Here is a 25,312-nt window from a genome sequence, read left to right as displayed (position 1 = left end):
CAAGACAATTAACCTGGGGTTTTTCTCACAATATATTGGATAACTAACTTGAGGAAAAATAGGTTTTCAGAACCAGGATGTTAAGACACACCTATAATCCTAAGACTCAGGAGGCTGAGGCAGAAGGATTGTGAGTTCAAGTTTAGACTGTGCTACATAGCAAGTCTCCATCTTCAACAACCCCCAAATAAATCAATGAGACTTCTGGAATGATTGTTTCTGGGTGTTATGTCTTGATTTTGCTCAACAGTGAAAATAAAAACCTATTCACCCAACTACCAGACATCCATCTTCTTAAATCAGAATTCAGGGGACAGTTCCTACCCCTCACCCTGCACATCCGGTCAGTTGTTTGCAAGTTGCATGATTCTAGACCTGGGTAGGAGGTGGGAGCTATGAGGGGAGCATCACAGGCTTTCTGTCTTCACGCTGCCCTGCCTCCCAGCCAGTGAGAATTCCCCAGAGTGACAAAGCAAGAATCTGCTAGCAATAACACAAGATTTTATTATCAAGCCACTGCCTGAGAAGGGATGCAGGATGCTGAAGGTAGAGGACAGAGGAGTAAGTGTGGCTGTGAGCTGCTGTGGTGCTGGGCGGAGCCAGGCAGCGGCCATGGCCCTGGCTGTGGGGTAGGGTCTTCTTACTCCTGCCTGACTCTTCTTTCAGGCTTCAGAAGGAGGGACACCCAGAGCAAGAGGAAGGCCAGGGCTAGATCACAGCTGCACCCAGCAGTTTCTTCTCCTCTGTTTGCTAAGGAAGAAGCCAAGGTTAGATGTTGATGACAGGAGAAAAAAACGAAAACAAGGTTCTGTGCTCTAGGCCAGGTATTTCTGGAGCCAGCTAGAACCAGTCTCAGCAACACAGGACCTGTGACTAAAAGGGCCTAGGATGGATGTGACCTTCTCTGGCTTCTTCGGATAGGAACATTGGTTGGAAACAGGGACTGTACTGGATAGGACAGAAAGACATGATTCTTTCTGGGACTCGCATAATGAACTCCCTTCTTCCTTAAGCACCATGTCTCATCTGTACAGCACCACTGCTCCAAGCAGACCAACACAGGGACTCACCGCCTTTGTGAAGAATCTTTTCCAGAGGTAGACACATACTGGAGTGAGAGAAGCCAGGAGCAGCAGCACCCAGACACCCAAGAGCATTGCCTGGAGGCTTATGAGCAGGGTCTGGGAACACAGGCAAGACAAGCATGCTGGAGTGATGGCCATACTCCTGCCCCTCTCCATGCTCTCTCCTGACCGGGGTCACTTTCTAACCATCACCTCTAAGTCTACAGCTTCTGGAATGGGGAGGGTTCGTGGAGATAGAGGGTAGAACTCACCGGAAACCTTTTCCACTCTCCTCAGCAGCCTGAGCTGTGACATGAGTGATTGCTTCAGGAAGGACACACATTCACCATGTTGGTAACCCTTGCTATGTTTGCAATCCTGGGTCATTCATGGTTTGTGACTGGTAGTGTTTCTTTCCTAATAGTATGTGATTCCCACAGCAGTGGGAGCAGTTTCTGATTTGCTCACTCACTCCTGCATCTTTAGGAACAATCATCAAGGCTAAAGGGGATGGGGTGCTGCTGCTGATGGAGTGCCTTCTCTCACCATCCATCTTAGTCTCTCTGCCACTACCCGCACTTGCCCTTCTCCATGACCGCTTACCTTTAGCATGCTTGTGTAGAGTAGGCACAAGGCTATTCTATCCGCTTCTTCGGGAGCTGGAGTGCTGGGCATGGTGGACCAACGATATGAAGAGTCACCCTTACAGACATCATCTCTGAAATAGTACCGATTGTACCGGTAAATATTGAACTCACGAGACCCAAGAACGATGGCGGCCACAGCCATGCAGAAACTCGCTAGCACCAGAAGGGTCCTTATCAGGGCCTAGGTAGAGCAGAAGGTAGCAAGAGACATCAAAGATTCGGTTTTAGCCAGCCTGTGTGGGATGGGGCAGGAAGTCTGGCATATCCTTGAGGCAGTGCCTGGGTCTTGCCTGGTCCTAAACTCACCCAGCAGATACCACCCCGTTTCTTGTGAAGGAAGGCAACAGCTCCAGCCAGTATAGCCTATGGAGAGATTGAACCAAAAAGAATCAGTATAAGACAAACGTCCATCAATCCCCTGCCTCATTCCTCCTGTGCCCGCCATGTGTAGTGCCAGCCACATGGCCTATAGCATTCCCTCTGCATCCCAGATGTTCTGCTACATTCTGTTGTTTATGGAGAAGTAACTGTGTGGGACAATGAGTCTGGAGCACAGCTGTGAGGCTGTAGGGCACGGTTTTATTGACACCTAAGTGCACACGGTTAAACCAGGTGGGAACCTTCCTATCCATCCCTACAAACTTCTTTTAAAGTCACACTAAATATTCTTCACGAATATTCCAGGGACCAGGGATCTTGTGGGTCAAAGTCCCATGTTGTTGGAAAATCTGGGGACACAGAATGTGACTTTAGGCAGCCTTGAGTCCAGACACTTGTCTTAGCAGCTATTGGGTCCATCTGACTAGGATGGAAGAACAGGAAGTCTGATGCAGCTCAGTGGACAGATGGGTTCTGATCCTATTTGATTAGTCTATAAATAATCCATACTTTTCTGCCGCTGGATGGATTAGCATGGTTGCTTTAATCTCCCCTCTCAATAAATATATATGTTTTGCTATTTTGAAAGTGTGGCTCTGTCAGAATGTTCTTTGTACCCACAACTTAGCCAGCTCAATCTAATCAGCTGTCATTAAATATGATAGCACTCTTCTGACAGAATTTGTCCCTGGATCCCTATAGGATGAGCATAAGGAAGTAAGAGAGCCAGGAGACGGAGCTTCCTGTCTGACATGCTCCACATCCCCTGTCTCGACGCAGGCATTAGAGGTAGGTAAGCCCTGAGAACCTTAACTGTTGATGACTACTGATGGCAAGCAACTTCTGTCAGCTTGCTGGGAGAAGCATGGGGCAAGAGACAAGCTGACCTGGGGTTGCCCAGGCAACCATTTCATCACTTGCCATGTTCACGAGCACCAAACTGGCTGACATCATTCAGGTCTTGGTTGGCCACAAACTCTGGGACGCCACATCAATGGTGGTGGTGGAAGGGAAGCAGAGGGAACGCCATCCCTGTGCCCTCAGACAGCCTTGGACCTTCATGTTGCCACACTCACCACGATCCCAGTCCAGAAGGGGGCACCTGCGGTATGCATGGCTTCATATTGGCAGATGTAGGAGGTTCCACCCAGAACCACACTCAGAACCCCCAGCACGATCTGCACCACCTGGAAGAGAGAGGACTTGAAACACAGCTCTCCAGCAGAGAGAGGGCTACCCCTTAGCTGAAACTGTGCACACAGCTTGGACTGATATCTAATAAGAAGACAAAACCAACTCAATGTCTTAGGCATAAAGGAGGCCAGAGGAAAATATGACAATCAAGAAAAGGAAACTTTCCTTAGCCCTAGTGAAGGTCCCTCCCCTGGCTCATCAAGCATGTAGCTACTCTCACCCAGGAGGCCACCAGCACTCTGCTGCTGCCCTGGCTCTGGATGGAAGCGGATGCTGGAACCCTTAGCACTGAGCATCCGGCCAGCAGGAGTTTGGCCAGAACAGACTCCTGATGGATGTGCACGTCAATGTGGGTAGGCTGAGGGGCCTCAGGGTCCACCTCACTGACATCTGCAGTCTCCATGTCTTTGGACATCATCTGTGAAGGAGAAAAGGAACAGCAGGGAGAAATAGTTGGTAGATTTTTCAGAGGCTTCTTTGAGTTGAGGGGGGGTGACAGAGACACAGAAAGGCTGCCCCTGGCTGTAGAACTGCACCCTCATGACTTACCTCTCAACCCCACCCCTGACTGGGTCTCTTCTCCCCAGAGTTTTCTGAATCCAGATCAGGGGGCATCTGCGGTATGCATGGCTTCATATTGGCAGATGTAGGAGGTTCCACCCAGAACCACACTCAGAACCCCAAGCCCCTTAAACAGTGTCTTCTTCTAGCTGCCCGATAAGCTTCTGTTGCAATTAACTCATCCCTACCAGTGTCCCAGAGACCACCTCACCTGGAAGCCCCCGTCTCCTTAGGTGAAGAACAAGCACTGACTGACCCTGTCCCTACAGAATTGAGTGGTAGAGATGGAGGCCATACCTGTTCCTGGAGGCACACCCCAGTGTGCACACTCCCCTAGTAAGCTCTCAGGGAGCCAGACTGGAAGGATCTGGGCAGACTGGGAAACGGGCTATGCTAAGGTAGTGGTGGGCTGTCTTACCTGATTCCTCTGGGACCAGGGGAATGTGCAGCAGGGAGGCCGAAGCTCACAGAGAGGAGCTGGCAGGAGTTGAGAACTTCAGCCCTGGCAGGAGGAAGAACTTGGGTGGGAGCCAGAAGGGGAGGGAGGAGGGACAGACTTCAGCACTTCCTGGCAGGCAGCTGGGACTGAGGGCCCCTTCAGGGGCTTTCCAGCAGTCAGATCTTCACTGGGCACCGGAGAGTTGAAAAAGGTGGGTGAGGTAGGCACTGAGTTGGGGTTGGCACTGATCGATTCTGTGGAATCCTTTGATTGCACCAATGCTTTCTCTCCCAGTCCTGTCAGGGCTAGAGCTTTCTGAACAAGTGCAGTCCTGTGCCACCTTGGGTGTATGAGTGCCCCTGTGTCACCTGCATCCTTGCTACAGCAGGCTTGGTCATCTACTCTTGATGGACCCCCCTCAAGTGGAGCCCTTTCCTGTCAGCTACTTACTGGAAAACTGAGAGACTCCATGTGAGGCCTCCATCCCTCCCCTTCTTGCTCTCCTCTCTCTGGGGTCAGCTTTAAGTCAGCTCCTCCCAGACCTCTCAGTTCCAGCCCCACCCATCTCAGAGGACAGCAGGTGAGGCAGGACCCTTCACAGTCCCAGCCCACAGTAGCCCCTTTTTGGAGTATAGGGTCCCTTCTCTGGGGGAGTCTCCAAGCCTACTCCTCAAGCTTCATCTTGGCCCAGGATGCTTCTTCATTCTATCTCTGCTTTCCTGTAGGACTCTGGGGAGGGAGGGACATGTTGGACAGAGGAAGTGACTCTGGAAACAGGGCTGAGACTGGGGAGGCCAGAGTCTGGCTTTGCCTTCCATAATTACCAGTGCCTCACATCTGCATTCTGAGAGCAAGACCTTTGAGACCACGCAGAGGTGGGGCAGCTGTGGGGTGTTTCCGGGCACTGGGAGGAGGGATATCAGAGAGCCACTATCTAGAGTGGTACCAGCCGTGGTGAGAGGTTTCTTGGTGCCTAATGCTTTAGTTCCTGCTCTACAGAGGAAGCAAAGGGCTTCTGAGTAGCTAGGGCAGTGGTAGCACTGGGGGTTTGGAGGGGCCAGCACACAGATAACTGAGACTTTATTCCTAGAACCTCAAGGGAAGTCGAGAGAGATCCTGAGGCCTTCATTTTTGTTTCGGTGAAGTCCGAGTTTCTTTATCCCTCCTGAAGAGTCGTCAGACTCCGAGGTGCGCAGGTGAGTGGAAGGTTCTCTGTGGTGTGGGGAGAACAGGAAGGGATGCAGAAGGAAGTGCCTGGAGTGGTCGTCAATATCCAGTCGGAACGGATGCTTAACCAGACTGCCCAGGAGAGCCACTGCGCAGAGCTTCTTTTGGATAGAGGCAAGTCATCAGAGAGGCTAAAATGGCTGTCGTAAACCAGTAACAGGAGAGAGTTGGGAAGCTGTGTTAAGTTCTATGCTGATTAGAACGAAGGCAGTGCTGAGGAAGTAATTAGAATTCACGTAGGCAGAATATGAAGACTTCATGGGCCCGAGCCCCCATGGAAACTCAGGGAAGTGGTTTTAATCAGTGGAAGAAAGGTAGTGCATACCACAGTAGAAACTGTTTTTCAGAAATTAATACCTGGACCAGCACCATAGGTCCTTGCCTCTGTATCTACCAAATTATTACATACAGTCCCAAGATCAACATCTCTTTTTAAATTACTACATGTTTGTAATTTAAACACGCCTGCTCGTGTGGGTATGTGAATATGAGTACATAGTTCCAATTGTAATTTTCAAATATAAAAGAACTTCTATGAAAAAAGTCAGGAAGTCTGAGAAGAAGGAACTTACAAAAGAATAAACTAAAAAATGTCTTTCTAAAACAAACTGCCAGCCAGCTGCTGAAACACTGACAGAACTGAGCTGGAGAGCAAGGGAGAGGCTTTACTTGGAGAAGGTACTGGGGAATTGTTATTTTTATTTTTTAGACAGGATCTCATTTTGTATACTTGGCAGGCCCAGAACTTGCTATGTAGATCAGGCTATCCTCCAACTCTCAGAAATCTACCTGCTTCTGCCTCCAGAGTGTTGGGATTAAAGGTGTGTGCCACCACACCTGGAGGGAACTTTTTGCAGTACACACATTTCTATGCCTTGATTGTAGCTGTGTTTGGATGAAGATAGACATTTGTCAGACTTCAAGATAAGCAGTGAAACCAGACCAAGTGTTTGCATTAAATAAAAACCTACAATAGAATGTGATATCTCTTAGGTAACACTGAAGAAAGTAGAAGTTGCTGGCACACTCAGGGAGGGGGAATAGCAGGTCGATTCTTGCATTACACTCCTACATGGTCATACCACATCCACCAGGGTTCACTGACAATGGCCACTAAATATGCATTGTTCCTTCCACCCTGGTTGTGATAGAAAGGGGTTGGAAATAACCTGAGTGTCTGTCAATAGGGTACTGTTCCAATATTATCACACACACACACACACACACACACACACACACACACACACCTCCTAATCCCTGTACTTCATCTGTCTCTGTTGTTTGTCCCAGCAGGAAAGATGGACCAAACCACAGTGACTGTGAATGGAGTCAAAGTGGCTTCCACAAGCCCCCAGTCCGCTCACATCAGCATCCACATCCACCAGAATTCAGCTTTGGAGCAGCTGCTGGGAGCTATGGGCTCCCTGAAGAAGTTTCTCTCCTGTCTTCAGGCCACTGGGCCCTCCAAGGCCAGAATCCACTATGGGCAGCTGTCTCTAGGGGTGAGAGTGGAGTGGTCCTGGGTTCCTGAGGTGTCACAGAGGGTGGGGATTCCCCTCTTGGATAGGATGCTAAGCAGAGCGTGCTGAATCCTCAGGGAAGCACACAAGCTCACCGGCCCCCTTGCATTTGGGGCAAGGATTTGGAATTTTCTCTGCAGGGATTTGGATGGAAAGGCATAACCAACCTCCTCTGGCACAGAGACTGGGTGACGGGAGAAGAGTTTCAGGGCTGTGAGTTCAGGTCTTCCCTTGAGTTAGTTCATGGGAATCAAGGGCTGCAGAAGCAAAACAACACTAACTAAACCCTTCAAGGAGAGGCGAGGGGGGGACCCTGAGCCTAGAAGTGCTCAGCATGACTAGAGTTAAAAGTAGATCTGGTGACATACGCGCACGGGGCATCGTGCCTGAGGATCCGGTGTATGAGCAAGGCAAGACCCTGGGCAGAATGGGAACAGGCTTAGACAGGGAGCAACAGGATGCAGAAGGAAAGGACTTCCAAGGTAGAGGGGTCCCAGGAACAGGGTAGCCAGTGCTGTGAAAGTAAAGACTGGAGGGTCAGGGACACCTTTCTCTAAAAAGGAGTCTCTGTAGCACATCTTTTTTTTCCTCTCAAATAAGACCTTATATAGTCTATGCTGGCCTCAAATTAGCCATGTACCCAGGATGGCCTTGAACTTCTGGATTCCCTGCCTCCACTTACCCAGTGCTGGGCTTACAGGCATGGATAACCTCCTCAAGGCTTATCTGGCCCTGGGAATTGAATCCAAGGGCTCATGTATGTCTCTACATGCCCACCCCCTACCCCTCAGCACTGCATCCTGTCTACACTGCACCCTCCACATTGTGCTTGGATATGAAGAGTTAGGTAGGGGCCGGATGCTGAGGGTAGGTGCTGAATTTGACAGGACAATATTCCAGAGGGAGAAGGAGATGGGAATGATAAGAATTGACAGAAAGTGATGACATTAGGGGATGGTAATGAAGGACGGACAGACAGAGAACAACACAGACCAGTGCGACTCAATGGATGTTAGAACAGATCCTTCCAGAGTCAGAGCTGCAAGGAGGCCAAAGCAGAGGAAAAGTCCCTGGGTTGGAGTTGTGCAGTTATCCCTGGGATGTGAAGGGAGTTGATTTTTTTTCCCTCCTGTCTTGCAGGTGACCCAGATATTGCTGGGGCTTATGAGCTGTGTTCTTGGAGTGTGTCTCTACTTTGGGCCTTGGACTGAGCTGTGTGCCTCTGGCTGTGCCTTCTGGTCAGGGTCTGTGGTAAGTAAGAAACTAGCAAGAAGCTCAGTGGCAGCAAAGGGTAACAGTTGCCTTGGGGCTGGAGAAAACCTTCTGAAACACTTTATTTTATGGGCAAGGTTAGAAAGGGCGGGACACCGGTGACAAGTGTTTGTTCATATGCTGAGTTTTTCTTTGGCTTGCTTGTCTTTTGAACCCTGCTTGACTTGGGCTGTTTTAGAAGCTGCTGTTGGAAGCATGATGGGAAACCTAGCCAAAATGGTAAACTGGAGGCCATTTTTGTTTTCTGGTGTCTCTCCTTTCCAGGCAATTGTAGCTGGAGTTGGTACCGTTGTCCATGAGAAGTGGCAGGGAAAACTGTCCGTGAGTCTCAGCTTCCTCTTTCTCAACCCTGCTCATCTCTACCCTCCAAAATCGCTGTGGTCCCTGCACTTTTCTACCTTTTATCCTTTAGTTACTAATAAAATGGGTCTTTCCAGAGGAGTTAGGAGGGGCTTCCCACCACAGCAGCTGGGCAAGTTGGGCTGGTTTGAGACCGTGGTAGTTCTGTGACTCTGCCACTGATGAGCAGAAACTGCATCTGGAATCTCTCTTCTAGGGCCACACATCACGTCTGCTCCTCCTGGCTTGCGCTGCTACAGCTGTAGCTGCTACCGTTCTGGGTGTGAGGAGCTTAATCTGGCAAACCAGTGGTTTCTACTACAGCAAGATCAGTTCCACATGCGACTCCTTGCAAGTAAACATGGACAGTCCGTATGCGATATCGCGATTCCTTGAACCAGACTGGAGGACAGAGCAGTGCAGAGAGTACCTGAACATGATGATGGTGAGAATGGAACCCACACAACCCTCGCTCTCAGGGACTAGAGCCCTGGAGGGCAGGAATGAACAAGCTCTGTGTACTTGGCCTTCAGCCCAAGGTCTTTGGTTACAAAGCTGTCATTGAAGCTGGGGGCGTTTCTCAGACTTTTATACATGAAGATCCCTGAATTAAAGGTGTGGGGGGGCAGACTGTAGGCCACCCCTCTGTCCTTTCTATTGAATGGTTATTATGCTTATCTACTTACTGATGCATAAGATATGATAGATTTAAATATCGCTTTATTCATAGCTGTCACAGTTACCTGGGTTGGCTGGGTTGAGACAGTTCACACCTGGGTTTCCCTAGAGAGATAGTAGGTGTGGTCATCCAAGAGCTCACTAGGGCTGGGCGTTCACACTGAGGCACTCGAGTGGCGGGCAGATGACGTGGCTTTTGACTGGCTCAGCTGGGCTGTGATCCTGAGAACCTACAGCAGTTTCTTCATGTGCCTCTGGCTTCCCAGTATAGAAATCATGTCCCAGGAGTATGGTGGGCTTGTCAAGAGGGAGGAATTGAAGCTGCCAGGCCAGTGAAGGGCTGCCCATTGATGGCATAGGGTCATTCCCACCAGTCAAGCAAGTGGATTAGAAATGGTGTCCACCTTGTCACTAGAAGATGCCACCTGCCTTGCTGGAAAGTGTCTGGACTGAGTGTGGCTTTGGTAAGGTGGTGATATGAATCAGGGGAACCAACACTTGACTGAGTCTGTTCTTCCTTCGCCTTTAGAACTTGTTCCTAGCATTCTGCATCATGTTCACGGTTGTCTGTATCCTGGAGATTGTTGTGTCTGTGGCTTCCCTGGGACTAAGTCTCCGAAGTATGTGTGGCCGGAGCTCCCAGGCCCTGGTGAGTGTTCAGGAAGGGGGTTGCTGGACAGTGCGGGTCTCAGCAGTGAACACGGAAGAGGAGCACATGGGTCCAGAAGTCTCTGATCTTCACTCGTCCCTCACTGTCTGTGAAGTGTGAACTCATCTCGTGTCCTGGCTGGCTTCTGCTACCTTGTGCCTCTCTGTGACTGCCTTCACGCTCATTCCCCACGCTGTTGAAGTCTGTGCCTCACTTGCCCTACTTTACCCCTTATCTTTCCTGCTGGAGATCTCCTTGTTGTCATTCCCTGTCCGTCCTTTCTTCTGTTGGTTTCAAGTGTGGAAGCCTCCTCATGCTTTATTTTCTATTCATTAATCTCTTCCTCTCATTGTCTTTTCAGGATGATGAAGAGACAGAGAAGAAGCTTCTCGGTGGGGATTCGGCACCCACCTCCCCGACCAAAGAGAAGATCCCTGTGATCCTGTGAGCTGCCCAAACCCGCATGTGTCCCTGTCCAGAGTAATCCAGGGAGGACACAACTGTTCCCAGGGCCTCTTCTGGCCCTGCAGCACACACCTACTTCTGATACAACCACTATCCAGCACTCTTTCTCTTCCTTTCTCCCCACTGTCCTCACGACAATGTCCTTTCTTCCATGAACAGATACTATGTTATTTTCTCCAATGCTGATAAAGCAGATACAACCAGAAAAAAAAAATACTCTCTCACAGAAACGTGTGGGCTCTTCATTGATACAGGCAGTGAGCTAGGAAAAGCCATTCCTTGAGTTGCTGCTTGGGCGGAAGAGTGGCAGTGGAGCTTGGTTGCAGTTGTGTGCCTCTGATGTCACTCAGACCCGTCTTCAGGATTTGTATCCATTCTACTGCGTAAAGTGAACATAGCCCAAGGGCCTGGAATCTACTCCAGCATGATTTAGTTTTCCTTCCTGATGCAGTGATAAAAACTCTGGCAAAAACAACTTATGAGAGAAAGTGTTTATCTTAGTATGCTGTCCATCATGGGGAGGCGGGGTCAAAGCAGCAGGAGCCTGAAGCAGCTGGTCATACCACATCCACAGTCAGAAGCAGAAAATGATAATAAATGTGTAGATACAAGTGCTTGGATCACTTTCTCTGCTTAGTTCAGGATTCCATGCCTAGGGAATGGTGACTCCCATAGTGGATGGGTCTTTCCCTCCAATTAACATTATCAAATTACCCCTGCCCCCTTACACATGTATACTGAGAAGCCCATCATTCAGGTGATCCTACATACTGTCAAGTTGATTCTCCCAGAACCCAGCCCACTGCATGTTCAGGGGTCACCTGCCATAAGCAGGCCTATGGGTTTGGGTCTCATGAAATTAAAGATATAATTTGTTTAAAAGGTGAGGCATCATACAACGAGGAGCGTGAAGTGCCAGGCAGAAAGTAGTGTGAAGTGTTTGTTGAGTTTCTGTCAGAGGTGAGAAACACAAAGAAGTTATGAAGATGACACTCGGGAGAGGCTCCAATTGCTATTAGTGCTTGACTAGTTGGGGCAGTGCAAAGTGATGAGCATTCCCCTGCCTCAATGTGCACTGGCACATTTTTAGTGCCTATTACCTGATCATTAGCTAAATCTCAAGAAACTTTGGCTTATATAGGCAGAAGTACTTCTTAGTTGTCATTCAGAGATGCCCAGAATTCCACCCGTGAACATTCCAGCCCATAATATAGTAGGGGGCAGTCCTGGATGCCTCAGAGGCCAAGAGAGGGCACAATTTCATCAACTCCTGAGGTGGATTTGAAGGTCACAGGCGTTATGTGTTACAATTCTTATGATCCCCTCAAAATCTACGTTGGACGTGCAATCCTTAGTGGCTCAGAATGTGACCATGTTCAGAGATAAAGTCTTTTCATAGAAGTCTTAGAAGGTTGAAATGGAGTTATCAGGGTGGGTCCAAATTCAACATGACTAGTCTTCTTGTAGAAAGAGAACATTGTGAAGATACAGGGGGAAGACAGCCATTTTTGAGCCAAAAAGCCCCAAGGGAAAATTGTTAGTGCCTTGATCCCAGACATATTTTTACTAGATCAAAAGGAGGAAGGGGAGTATGTTAGAAAAAGGAACTGATAATGTCTCAGTCAGCAAGTCTCTCTGTCCTATGGTACTCTTTCTGAGGAGACGTGAACTTATGTCTTCTCAGCACAGATAGGGAAGTAACAACAGACCAAAATAAAAATACCACCAAAGTCCAACTTTCAAGACCCAATGAGTTTACTGAGGTTACTTATAGGAGTGTGTGTTAAGGGCTACTTACAGGAACATAGATGGAGCAAAGGCACACCATCATCTAAAGCTCACCCTAGCATGAGTCACAATTTGTAAGACCTGGGATCATGGAATTATCTACATAACTTACAGGCAGTTTGATGAGTTGGAGAATTTTCCCTAAGCAGTTTGGTCTTCCCTGCTCATATAATTTTAGGGAAAGTGGGGCCTTGTAAGTTTCTGGAACTCCCTGAGACTTTTGAATTGTTTATTTCTCTATTCTTAGCAAGCCTTCCTTTAGGGCATTTTGAATCTTAATGAGCTACCCTTCAGAAAGAAATGTTCCAATTCAGAGGAATTTTCTCTATAACTGTCATGACACTCACACTGAAGAGACTGTTGGGTTTCCCATCCTCCTGGGCTCCCTCTCTCCTCTGGAGCAGGATCTTGCCTCCCCCACTTGAGACACTGCCATTTCTGTTTCCATTCACAATAGGTGACTCTAATGCACCACAGAACAGCCCCATTAGAGTGTCTCAATCTCCAGTTTTGTGTATGTGCTACCTGCAGTGGCTCTGTACACACTGAGGCAGAGGAGGGAGAAACTCCAGTCTGGGAGAGAAAACACTTAGTAGAAACTACACCTTGCTTTTTTGAAATCATGACGTTTTTAGGGGCAGGAGGTGTGGTATACTGTGAATTTATACCCCAGGATGATTTGATGCTAGCATCTGTTAAAGATATGAAGAAATCTGTAGATTCATAGAAAGGAAGGTAAAACAAATTATCCTCCAAAGGATCTTGATTAGGAGACTCATAGCATAATAGCCATAGACAGCCATAATGAGGCCTCCAAGTGGGAGAGCATTAGGAGAGATAGCTGCTACATATAGCATGATGTGGATCCAGAAGGAAAATAACCTCTAACTCCTTTTAGTTCCAGCCATTAGGAGGCTTATAGCATCATCTCATAATTGCATGAAGGGGCATAGAAGGAAGAGACAAACATTTCCATTCCACAGGACAAAAGGAGTTTCTTGCACTTAGAGGTTTTCAGGGGTGGGAATTTAGTGTCACACCATGTGACCTAGCCTCCCAGCCAAAAGTCATAAGGAAGGCTGTACATATAATGTGTCTTAGACCTGGGCATCAGGGGCAGCTGACATGGCTCTTGGCAGGACCAGTGAGGAAGAAGACTCAATTCTTTGGAAGAATTCACAGGCCATGGCAGCTTTCTGTAGCTGGTGAGGGTTGGGGACTGATTGCAGTGATTTTTGATTACCTAACAGTGTATAGATGTCACATAGATAGCTGCATCGGAGGAATTCACATATGCAACAGGGTCACTTGAATTTCCTATCTTACTTGACTCCTGTCTTGTTGTTGTTGTTTTTAAATTATTCCTTTGTGTGGGCATGCATGTGTGGGTGCCGGTGCCTGCAGAGAGAGATCAGAAGAGGGCATGGGATTCCCTGGACGCTGGAATTATAAGTAGTTGGGACCCACCGTATAGGAGCCAAACTCCAGTCCTCTGAAAAAGCAGTAAGCACTCTTAACCTCTGAGCCATCTCTCCAGCCAATTTTGCCTCTTCTTCATTCAGCAAGGGATTTTTGGAATAGAGCCTCAGCCCAAAGAAACACAGGCAAAGCTGAGTCAACGTCAAAATTAAAGAAGGTGTTGTCTCTCCTTTGCTCCAGTGGTATTAATTTCGGCTTTGGTATTTCTACCCCAGTCTTAAGCAGCCAAGATCGGAGAAATCATCTTTGCTTTTCCATTCTAGAAAGCAAACATCAGTTTGTTCGCCTTTTGTTTTGGTGGGTTTTGCATGACATGGTCTGTGTCTGACTTTAGCAACCCTTTTTCTCACTTTGGGGGAGGCTGATTTCCTGCTATCTGGTTCTTCTTCCCCAGTGTCCTCTGTGCCTGATTACTGTGGGGCTCCACCTCCACCCAGTGTATAACATAGAAACTTCTCTGAATGTTTTTCTTCTCTGTAGACTATCAAACGTCACCTCCCCTCCTACTTTTGTTTAGTTAGAAAAGCTAGCATCTGTCTCTCTTCAGAAAACTTTGCCTTGCTGGTAAAATTGTGTATACAGATGAGAATGACGCAGGTCCCTGGTGGAGTCCTGAAATCATCTCCAGGCTGTTTGTATATAATGTTTTTAATGACATTTTAAAATCCACAGGGCATAAACAGGAAAGGGTTCCTCCTCCTCCCTCCCCCCCCCCCGTCCTCATCCCCTCTCCTCTCCTTCCCTCCCCTCCTTTTCTCTCCCCTCCCCTCTCTGTTTTTCCTTCTGTGTATGCCACTGGCTCTTGGGTCCTCTAACCTCAGGATCAGATTCTAGCTTTCATAGATTGACTATTAAAGGGTGTGTTGGTTGGTGTCTTTGTTAACTTGACACAACCAGGGTCATTTTGGCAAAAGGCATTGAGAAAATGCCTCCATCAGAGGGGCCTGTAGGCAAAGCTATGGGACACTTTCTTGATTAATGATTGATGTGGGAGGGTGACACCTACAGTTGGCAGTGTCACCCATGGGCAGGTGGTCGTGGTTGCATAAGAGCAAACCAGTAAGCAGCAGCTCTCTGTGACCTCTGCTTCACTTCCTGCCTCTTCTGTGAGTTTCTGCCCCATTTTTTTTTTCATCCAACGGATGCTTTTGGCTTTGATTTATAAGCAGGGGGTGATGGACACATGTGCTATTACTGCTTAGTCTGGGAAGTACTTTGGAATTTCCCTGCTCTCCACTGCATTAGCTGTCTGGGCTTTTCTAACTGCCTGGAAAGCCAATTTAAAGGAGAGAAATTTGAGCTGAAGGCAGAAAGCCACTCCCTTGTGGCAAGATTTTATATATCCATCCTACCTTTTCATGGCATATCTCTTTGGATATTCTTGATAAAACTCTTTGCCTCCAACTCTGCAGAGAAGATTCCAGACTTTCATATCTGAAGAAGAGACTGAAACAAACAAACAAACAAACAAACAAAAAAGCAACAAAGCTTTAGGAAAACATAACAAACACAACTCCCTTCTGAAATAGGAAGATAGTCTCTAGGTAACCACTTTTAGGAGCAACGTGCTAGACTTAGGTAAAGTCTGCTGCCCCTTTAAATGTCTCTCGACTTGCCTTTAGGGATGTGCTCTGTTCTGCTTTCAGAGCAATGTCCAAGGACCAGCCAAAAGCTCTGAATCATTCCTACATACTTCTTTGAGGTGATCCAGAATATTCTTTACTCATTATAATGGAAATTTCTCCCGGAGGTGTTTACAGTCACACCATTTGTTTATTTGTCAAATGTGTGACATGTGAACTTGAACTGAGGACAGAGTGTGTGCCCCCATCATCCCCACCCCCATGGTAAATGAGGCTTTCCTATCCTTCTACTGTGATTTCCCCAGTCGAAGCGGCTTGCTTTCCTTGTTAGGAAAAATCACTGCTTTGAGAATTACTTCTCGGGCTGCCCTCACTCCCTGCACTAACTTCTGTCTGCTCTTACATCTCCTTCCGTTCATCAGCTCTGCCGTCACTAAGCAACGAAGCCAATGCATCTCTTCCGTTGCCGGAATAAGAGACTAAAATTCCCTGTCTCCACTTGGAATATCTTCAGGGTTTACCATCCAATTCATCTCGCTCTACTCCTCACTTCCCCATTGCTCACGGTTTTCTTCCTACCTCCTCTTTTCCCTTCCTTCTCTGCACATGGGAAACATTTTGTTATCTACTGATGTCCCTAGACACTTTTATTTTAAAAATACAAGCACGTGTCTGTCAATCCTCATCAGGAAAGCTTCTTATTGTGGTGGATGGCAATGAACACAGAGACCACGACTGGTCAAGGTGCTGAGAATAAAAGACTATGGGGTGCCCATCCCAAAATGGGGCATCTATATGACACCTCCTCCATCCATGGTTCAGGGATAATCACAGAAGAAGAGGCAGAAAGATTATAAATGCCATCGGCAGGGGGCAGTTATAAGGAAGCAGTGTCTTCTAGATACAGCAGGACAGTTGCACAAATGAATTGACAGCAGTTGAGATGGCATACACAAGACCTGCACAGGCTCCGGCCAGACAAACTTCCAGGGTAGAGAGGGAAGGGGACACTAAGTCCCATTCCTAGCCAAGGAGCTATCAGCAATTGATAGCTACTGGGAGAAAGTTAGTTTCCTTAAGGGTGTGGCTCCTAGTGGGTTGATCACACATTCAAGAGTATCTGGACAGCGTGAACTATACTTGATAGGGAGAAAAATAAGAATCAGGAGGAGGAGAAAGAAGAAGAGGCGGAGTGGGAGGGGAGAGGGAAAGGAAGGAATGAGGGAGGGGAAGGGGAAGAAGGAGGAGGCGGGTCAAGTTGGTCATGTAGAGATGAGAAGATGGATCTGGGAGGAGTGGGGAGAGGGAGTAAAGATGATCAAATGCATTTTTTTATTTAAAGATATTAACTAGGATAATAAAATTTATGTATTCATAATTAAATTCTACAAGTAATATCTTACTCCCCTATCTGAATAATATACTACTTTGAGAAGGCAAGGGATTCTTGCTTTGAATTTCAGTTCTATCATGATTTATTTTAATCCTATTAATTAGATGTTTCAATACATTTGACATTTGTGTGAGTTTACTGAGGTCTCTATTGAGAAAAAGATCTCCTTACAACTCAGATCATTGTTCTTCATCCTCCAAGTACAAGCTTTACAGTTTCCTCCTTTTTAGAATTAATTTTTAAAAATTGTTATGAGAATTATGAGGTTCATTATGCTATTTTCATATATAAATTATACTTGGCTTATATTTACCCCGTTAGCCTTTCCTGTTGTTCCCTCTCCTCTCTCCTGCTGGCCCTTTTCATTCTCTGTAATAGTTCTGTTTCTCTAACTATGTCAAATATATATATCCATGTATTTATACATACATACATGCATACATACATACATACATACATACGAATATATAAGATCAAATTCTGCGTATGAGAGAATGCATGTGGTCTTTATCTTTTTCCTCCATTACCCTCCTTGTCCATTATTCTGTCTTCTTTGTCCTCCACTTAGGTGTCTTTAGCTGTGTGACTTATTCCTGGGCCCTCTAGTCTATTCTATTGCTCTGTATACCTGCTCTATTTGCCAGTACTATGATTACTCTTGTCAAATGGCTCTGTATTATAACTTGAAATTGGGTGTGACAATAGCTACAGCGTTATTTTCATTTTTGTTGAGGATTTCTTTGGCTGTATAGGTCTTTTGTGGAGTCTTGAATGTAAGCCACTCCGGCCTACATGGGAACATGGGAATCAATAAAAATTCTCAGAAAAAATTTTAAACTGAAATTATTATATAACTCATCTCTGTCTCATACATATATATATATATATATATATATGGCTAAAGGACCATAAGTCAATGCCCCAAAGATATATTTGCATATTTGTACATTCATGTTTATTGCAGCATTGTCACAACTGCCAACTTTTGGAATCAGCCTAGACATCCATAAGGAGATGAATGGATGAAGAAAATATGATGCATATATATGCTAAAATTGTTATTATTGTCATTCAAGGCACAATAGAGTTTTATTTGACCGTAAAGAAGAATTAAAGAATGTTTGAGTTGTTTTTGCTTTTCTGAGACATTTGAGTTGCATCATTAGGTTATTTACTGGTGATGCCTCTGATTTTTTTTTTAACTGTAAAAATTCTTTTATTTTCATTTGTTCTTTGGTAATTTCATATGTGAATAAATGTATTTAGATCATATCCACTCCCTGCTCTCCCCCAAGTCTATGATTTTAAAATGCTAACACTCAAAGCTGTTTTCTTCCACTTTGGAACTGTCTTTCCTCCAGCCAGCAGGATGGCACAGAAGATGAAGGTGCTTGCCTCATAGGCCTGCTGACCTGCGTTTGATCCCTGGAGCTCACATAAAGATGGAAGGAGAGTGACAAGAGACAGCTTCACAGAGTTGTACCCTGACTTCCACACTAGTGCTGTGGCACGCCCTGACCGCTGCACATACACACAGTAACGGCAAGCTTTCAAGAATAACTACTTTTCTTGTATCACAGAGATTCTGGTAAGTCACACTTCCATTTTCATTTTATTCTAGAAATTTTTAAGTTTTCTCTTTTGATTTTTGAATGACCCTTTGACCACTTAAGAGTGTACTGTTTAATATCCATATGTTTGTACATTTTCTCTCATTTCTCTTGCTATTGACTTTGATTTTTATTCTATGCATATTTATGAGATTTGGTTTTTTTATTTAAAATGTGATCCACTTGAGGGATAATTATATGGACTGCTGATAGTAATGCATATGCTACAGTTATTGTGTAGAATACAATAGAATTCTGTAGATGTCTGTTAAGTTCATTTCATCTATGGTACAGCATAATTCAGAAATCTCTCTGATATTTTTTTAAAACTCAGATGACCTATGTACTGATGAGGGTAGTTTTTTTTTAAACACTCATCCATTGTTATTGGACCATCTGCCACTTTATACTGGTGGTATTTGCTTTGTGAAGTTGCCTGCACCAATGTTCATTGCACTTAGATTTATAGTAGTAATTATATCGTGATAGGTACCTTCCTTAATTAATATAGGGAGGGTTACTTTGTCTTTTCTGATTGATTTTTGTTTGAAATCCACTTGGTCAAATGTGCCTATAATTATTTCTGTTTGTCAGGAGCTTCTACATGTTTGGTATTTTTTTTACTTCTAACGCTTCTTTTTCAGTGGGTATTGTCCTTGCAAGTAAGTTCCAAATTTTGCACAGTGGAAAGCTGGATCTAGTCTTTAAATCCAGTCCTAAAGCTGAAAAGAGACTGGACACATAGCACAGAAGTCGAGGAGGGGAGCAGAGAAGAACGTGAGTGAGCTAGGACAGCAGGCTACCCACGGAGCCCCACGCCCTCCTTTGCCACTGTCTTGTGTCAGGGCATGACCGCAGAGTCTAGTGCAGGGGCATAGGAAAAGAAGAACTTTTCTTCTTGTGAAAAACAGTTCTGGGTTTCTCTTGTTTCCGTTCCTTTTAGACCTGGGATAAGCGGGAGTGCATGGAACCGGGTGGGGGGCGGGGGGAGGGAAGTGAGAGAGATCAGTTCGGAGCAGTGAGCTAGAGCGATGGGGCAAACTACAAGGATCCCTGTGGCAATGTAGGCAAGCACTGGCTGGACTTTGGACCTTAATTGTGTCGAACAGGAAGTGATTACAGCAGTATTTGGGCAGCACAAACTTGATGCGTTTTTAAAAGAATGTGAAGTTGGGTGGTTAGGGGAGTGGGGAGAATTGGGGAGTAGTTGAAGAGGGGAGAAAATATGATTAAAATATGTTGTATGAAAAAACAAACTTAAAAAGAACACAAAGTTGGGTGGATATGGAAGGGGGTGGATCTGGGAGACGCTGGGGGCGTGGGCCGAATGTGATCAAAACACACTGTATGAAATTCTCAAAGAACTAATAAAATCAGGAGAAAGTTCCACCACCTGGCCCCTCTTACCCCCTCCCCTTGTAAAACATGCTATAAAAAAGCATTTCATGTTCAAAAAAAAAAAAAAGTGAAACCCAGCCCACTGCGGCAGGAGGAAAAGAACAGGGTGGAGCCCAGCACCTGCTGGGTTCTGATGCTTCGGTCCTTCGACAAGAACCTTTTGAGAACCTGCACATGTATGTCATTTTCACACGAAGTGAATCATCATATCATAGCATGTTTACCTTTAAATGGACAAGCAAATGAAACAGAATCACAAACAAACAAAAGTCACATTTCTGGCTCAACGTTCTTCCTTGGTCTAAGCAAGGAATAAATGGTTGTGAGGCCACCACCCTTTATTTAGGACCTCTGCCTTTTATCTGGGAGTATAGAAATAGATGCTATGTGTATCTGGTGCCCAAGGTCCTGTGGAAATCCAATAAAAACTACTTAACTAAAATGTAAAGTTATCAGGCTTCCTAACGAATACTAATACAAAGCATGCATTAGCACAGCCACCCTAAATCAAACACAGAATGGGGCCAGTGTCAATCAGTTTTCTTGTCTTTCCATAGCTCTGCCTTCATCTCTAATATTGTGTGAGTCTATGCAGGACAAAAGTCCAGGGCCTCTGCCCTCTGTGACAGACAATTCCTTAGTTATTGTGGGCATGAGGGTGAGCTGCATGCCCTATTACCTGGGCCAGGAATAGCTGCCTGCAGAAGCAATTTGGTGAATGCTCGCTCCAGGAACTGGAAAAAAATGTCAGTACTCCTAAGGCCATCTGAAGAGGTGGGTGGGTCCCCTTTCAGAAAAGGGTTACATCACAGCACACAGAGAGCCCAGACCAAGGCTCAGGGCTGCTTGGGTCTGGCAAGCTTCATCCAGTTCTCCCTCCAACCTGGATCTTATCTATCTACATTTTGCATATCATTTTGCCTTCTTCTTTCACAGTGTTTGTGTACCTCACAGTAGTTTTGTACCCTAAGGCTCATAACATAAAAAAATGATTACTGCTGTAATACAGATAAGCAGAATACTTCTGCAAGAAATTTCTAATTTCTCTTGCATAGCCTTTGGTTAAAAAAATAAAAGTTACTCAGAAATAAATAAAAAAAGAAAGAAAGAAAGAAAGAAAGAAAGAAAGAAAGAAAGAAAGAAAGATAGAAAGAAAGAAAGAAAGAAAGAAAGAAAGAAAGAAAGAAAGAAAGAAAGAAAGAAAGAAATCTCCAGGGCAGAGTATAGCATTTCCTAGTCGTGGCTTTAAGAAGAGTACTGACTACTAGGATTTTGCTTCAAAATCCTGCCCGTTGCCAAGTCATAGATCACTGTGAAAGGAATAGTCTATTGTTTTTAAGTGTGTTTATATGGCTCCTCTCTCTCTCTCTCTCTCTCTCTCTCTCTCTCTCTCTCTCTCTCTCTGTGTGTGTGTGTGTGTGTGCGTGTGTGTGTGTGTGTGTGTGTGTGTGTGTGTACAGTTGGCCACCTCTGCTGTAAGCTTGGGGGCCCTGATTGGCTGAGACTTGTGTACTTACAGTAAGACTGTGCTCACAAGATAGGTTGGGGATCCGTCTGTATATTAAGCTACAGTGTGCCACTGGCAGAGGCAAATTTAATTTACTTTACAAGTTCATACATAATAATCTGGGAGTTGACAATAAACTTCAATATTAACAACACATGTCTGCCTTCTGCACACAGCAGCAATTTTATCAGAAGGTCAACAAGAGGCAATCTCCAAACATTTGTTGGGTAAATAAATAAATGGCATGAACTGTTTTTGTCTAGCTGTGTGGTCTGAACCATCTGTGCTTGCCAGTTTGTATAACGACCAGCACGACTTCTCTGGGCGGAGACTGAATCTGGTGGTGGTGCTCTTCAATGTCTATTGGAAAAACATCACCATAGAGAAGAAGACGCACCTTGGGGTTTCCTCAAGCTCTCCCACCAATTTTGGTTGAGACTTAAAATGGGGAAACTTTATGAACCACAGAGTTGGTGTTAGTATAGAATCCCGAAGCAGATGGCCTCAGTAGCCACTCCCACTTTCTGCTAGCAGCCCTAGACTCAGCAGAGACCATTTTCATTCCTGACAGGCTAAATGTCCTGATAGGACATTGACTTCAGATCCAGGAATAAAGCATGCGGCTCAAACTTACCTATACTGCAGATCACAGGCTCTGGCATGTGGTCTCAGGCATGGGCACACAGCCTGAGTTAGTCATGTCAGCACACCTACGGCTTCTGGGTTACACTTCTAGAAAAGACTGCACTTAAAGCCTGAGGTTGTGATGTAGGGTCTACAGATGGTGTTTCTTACCCCACCCTTACCACCCCACACCTGCCTGGAGCTGCCAGATATCACCTCAAGCTTGAAGATGAAGACCGTGTGCTGATGTCAGACCCCAGAGGTGGGAAAGTCTCTCCTGAGTGCTGACCTTAGCTGCGCTTAAATCTGTTTGCTATTGAATGAACCCTGTTTCCTACACAAAATGCTAGGATGCACTAGGGTGCAGTAACTGATGTCTAAATGGTTCCCTCTGAATCTGCCCCTGTGAGGCAGCACGCCAAAGCCTCCTGAGCAAGGGTGCTGTTTCTGGGGAGACCCCAAGTGGACTGTGAAGGGGGGCCATGTGGAGAGGAGACAAGCAGAAGGAATTCACACATGCGGGAACAACTCTTGTTGATCAAGGTTGTTTTCCTTAGGAAGCTGCAAATGCAATTATAAAATGTATATCTATATCCATATAAACATGTATGTGTGTGTATCACACCACAACACTGTTTGTTACGTGAATTCTTTTACAGTACAAGCAAAACGGTATGTGGTCCATGAACAACTAGTTGTTGAATGATCCCTTTCCATCTTCAAGAGGCCTTGATCCCCATGTCCAGTAAGGCAAAGAGACTGGGTATCTGCGGACACAGGTTGGCCTTTAGCTTCTCAGTTTGTCTAGAAAAGCACTCCTCTGCCTTAGAGCAGACAGGGAGCTAGAGGTGTATTTCCTGTTGACTCTACCAAACAGAAGCTGCTGTATTCCATTTTAGCAAGGGCAGGATATTGAACATATCTAAATTAAATGTTATTAAAAAATGAAGCAGCAGTAAGATTCCAGGTAAAAGAGCACTACATGAGAATATATGAATGTGTGTGTGTATGTGTATTACAAAACAAGCAAAGACTATTATAAAAAGGGGGGCTCCACGTGCACTGTAAGCACATAGGCTTTCTTTTCCATGTGTTCTTTTAGACAATGGAATCGCTCAACATAGGGTCCACTGTATTAGATGACATACATTATTGTAAAGTGGCATTGGATGGAAGCTTTGTATATAATTGCCATAGAGAAGCATGGTTTGCATCATTTTCTGGCAATTTATCCTCAGTGAAACCTTCCAGTGTCCTTTTTTTTTTGGGGGGGGGGGTATTCTGTAAACAGTCAAACCACCAGAACATCTTTGTAAGCAAGTAAGTCTGAAGACATCTTTGTAATGAAATAAGGAAAAGAGAATATAAATGTGTACTTGTGGCTGTTAATTTTTAAGTACCCTGAACCACGAAGAGTTCAAGTCACTTAAATCTTCAACAAGACCAATAACATCAGAAATATTTTTTACACTGTTAAATCCACCATTATGGATAAAACTGGTGCAAACTGGTCAAATGGATCCAACAAACACTGGTGCCATATTGGCAAGCTGGCATATTGGCAGCTAATACATAGTCAATAAAGTTTAAAAGATCTTGTAGCCAGGTATAGGGAGCTCTAATGTCTTTAACTCCTGCATTTGGAGGCAGAGGCAGGATGAGCTCTGTGAGTTCAAGCCCAGCCTTGTCTACAGAATGAGTTCCAAGCCGGTCATGGCCACACTGAGAGACTGTCTCAAGTAAATAAGTAGTGAATGAATAAATGTCTAGCCTCTCTCCTGTTTTACCACGGCTCTTCTCAAGAGGTCTGTTCTAAAAACACATTGTTGAACTTCCCAGTTTGCTTTCTCTTCCTCAAACTGACGATAATTCTCTATGCTTCACTTCCAAATTCCTCCCCGTCCGCTCACGGCACAGCCAAAGCTCTGTTTCAGGGTCCTGCAGCTCTTGAACTTTTTTTTTTTTTTTGGACTTTCTTCTCAAACACCTGCTCCGTCTCTGTCTCCATCTCCGTGGCACGGTCCCACCTCTCTTCTGTCCACACCACGGCGGTCTTTGTAAATGGCCCTGGCTTCTGTTGCTATGCACACCACTCAAGTTATAGCTGATTGCCTTCTGCTTCTGTGATCCTCTCAGTGTACATGTTTAGAAACCCTTCGAGCCCTGCCTGTGTGTTCTTACATATTACTTAGAATTGAAAATTCACAGTGTTTACCATTTTCAACCCTAGCCTCCCTCTCTGACCCTACATCTAGCCACTTCCTTGATAGTGTTCCCCCAACCACCGCAGAGCACGCACAGCAGGGATAAGCTGGCCTTTGTCTTCTGAACACCTAACTTTCTTCTTTACAACCTGTTTCTGGAAATCCATGTATGTGCATGAGTTTGTCAAATTATCTGGTTTTATCTGGTTTTTAGACTGCTGGCGTTCCTCTAGCATCTCCTTTGGCATCTACTGTGAGACGATGCTCAGTTTTTCACATACACTGTCCGTAAACTTAATATCCAGTGGCCGAAACCCATGTCCTGAAGGAGCAATAAAGTCTGAGTGACAGGCAGAGTGCCGTTTCAGGCACCCGATGCCTGCTTTTAAGAACTCCTCAGATTTACTTCCAGTGTAGTCTTTATCAGGCTGCCAGCAACTGCCATATCCACTGCATCTCCAGATCAGTAAATCGGCCGTAAAGGAACACCACCTTTCTTGACGATAACTTCGAGCGCTTTGCTTATGGTGTCTTCTTATTCCAGGGAAGGACCTGGATACCCTGGAGAACACAACTCTGTGAGAACGCCATTGACTGATGGTGACTTTCTCAGTCCTTTTCAGCTGTGACCACGGTGTGATTTCAAACCCTCTTCACTGATCTCTGTACACTTCATTCCAAGGCTCACGAACCACACCCAGCCTTCAGAGTCTTCTCTGAGCTCCGAACCGCCACCTTGCTTGGCTTCCAGTCTGACTTGTGGTGTTTAATTGACCATGTCTTAAAATGTCTGCATCATATATTCTACTTCTGGGGAGTCCACTCCTTAGACAATATCCATGTGGGAACTATTGCTCCAATAACTGAATGGCGGTTCAAGAGAAGCAGAATCAAGTCTGAAATCAGACCTGTTCTCATCTCTATTCTCTGCACTTTGCAGAAAATTTATTCTCTGCAGCTGTTGAGAGAGAAAAGAAGCATCTCTGTGCTAAGTGTTCATAAATCTAAGTCAGATACAGAGCAATGTGTGTAGCATGTTAGTTGTCAAAAGCTGTTGCGTGTGTGTCACAGCCCTGAAAATGTCACGTGAATAACTGCTACCAGTATGACAAGATCTGCCTTGCTGAGAATCTGTGCCACTGCAGGTAGAGTTCAAAGCAAAAAACAAAGCAAAACCCAAACACCACATGATAATGAAAGTGATAAATTAGTTCCTTATAAACAGGAAAGACACAGTATAAAAAAAATCTCAGGGCTGCAGAGGTAGGTATCTCAGGGCTGCAGAGGTAGGTA

The 25,312-nt window shown here is 45.5% G+C and overlaps 2 protein-coding genes across 10 annotated transcripts; one reads left to right on the top strand and one right to left on the bottom strand.

Moving 5' to 3' along the window:
• Positions 1-481: 481 nt before the first annotated feature.
• On the bottom strand, positions 482-4,865 carry Tmem176a (transmembrane protein 176A). Its single transcript, XM_028784741.1, has 7 exons — positions 4,263-4,865; positions 3,504-3,701; positions 3,166-3,276; positions 2,018-2,074; positions 1,668-1,892; positions 1,071-1,181; positions 482-750 (listed from the first exon to the last, which is right to left on the bottom strand). Exons 2-7 carry the CDS (start codon positions 3,699-3,701, stop codon positions 709-711), a joined length of 744 nt encoding a protein of 247 aa, XP_028640574.1. The 5' UTR covers positions 4,263-4,865; the 3' UTR covers positions 482-708.
• On the top strand, positions 4,395-10,663 carry Tmem176b (transmembrane protein 176B). 9 transcript variants are annotated; one of them, XM_028784739.1, is made up of 9 exons: positions 4,474-4,494; positions 4,672-4,863; positions 5,374-5,471; positions 6,804-7,012; positions 8,171-8,281; positions 8,567-8,623; positions 8,859-9,086; positions 9,849-9,968; positions 10,330-10,663. In XM_028784739.1, exons 4-9 carry the CDS (start codon positions 6,809-6,811, stop codon positions 10,414-10,416), a joined length of 807 nt encoding a protein of 268 aa, XP_028640572.1. In that variant the 5' UTR covers positions 4,474-4,494; positions 4,672-4,863; positions 5,374-5,471; positions 6,804-6,808; the 3' UTR covers positions 10,417-10,663. The 9 variants fall into 9 exon arrangements, with proteins under 9 accessions (XP_028640573.1, XP_028640566.1, XP_028640572.1 ...); XM_028784734.1 differs by having other exon boundaries at positions 4,480-4,494; positions 5,374-5,479; XM_028784740.1 differs by lacking the exon at positions 4,672-4,863 and having other exon boundaries at positions 4,395-4,494.
• Positions 10,664-25,312: the final 14,649 nt, after the last annotated feature.

Source organism: Grammomys surdaster, unplaced genomic scaffold (genome assembly GCF_004785775.1).
Source record: "Grammomys surdaster isolate TR1022 unplaced genomic scaffold, NIH_TR_1.0 124820, whole genome shotgun sequence".
NCBI classification, from domain to species: domain Eukaryota; kingdom Metazoa; phylum Chordata; class Mammalia; order Rodentia; family Muridae; genus Grammomys; species Grammomys surdaster.
The sequence above is the reverse complement of the archived record's forward strand: the minus strand, read 5'-3'. Positions and strand labels throughout refer to the sequence as shown.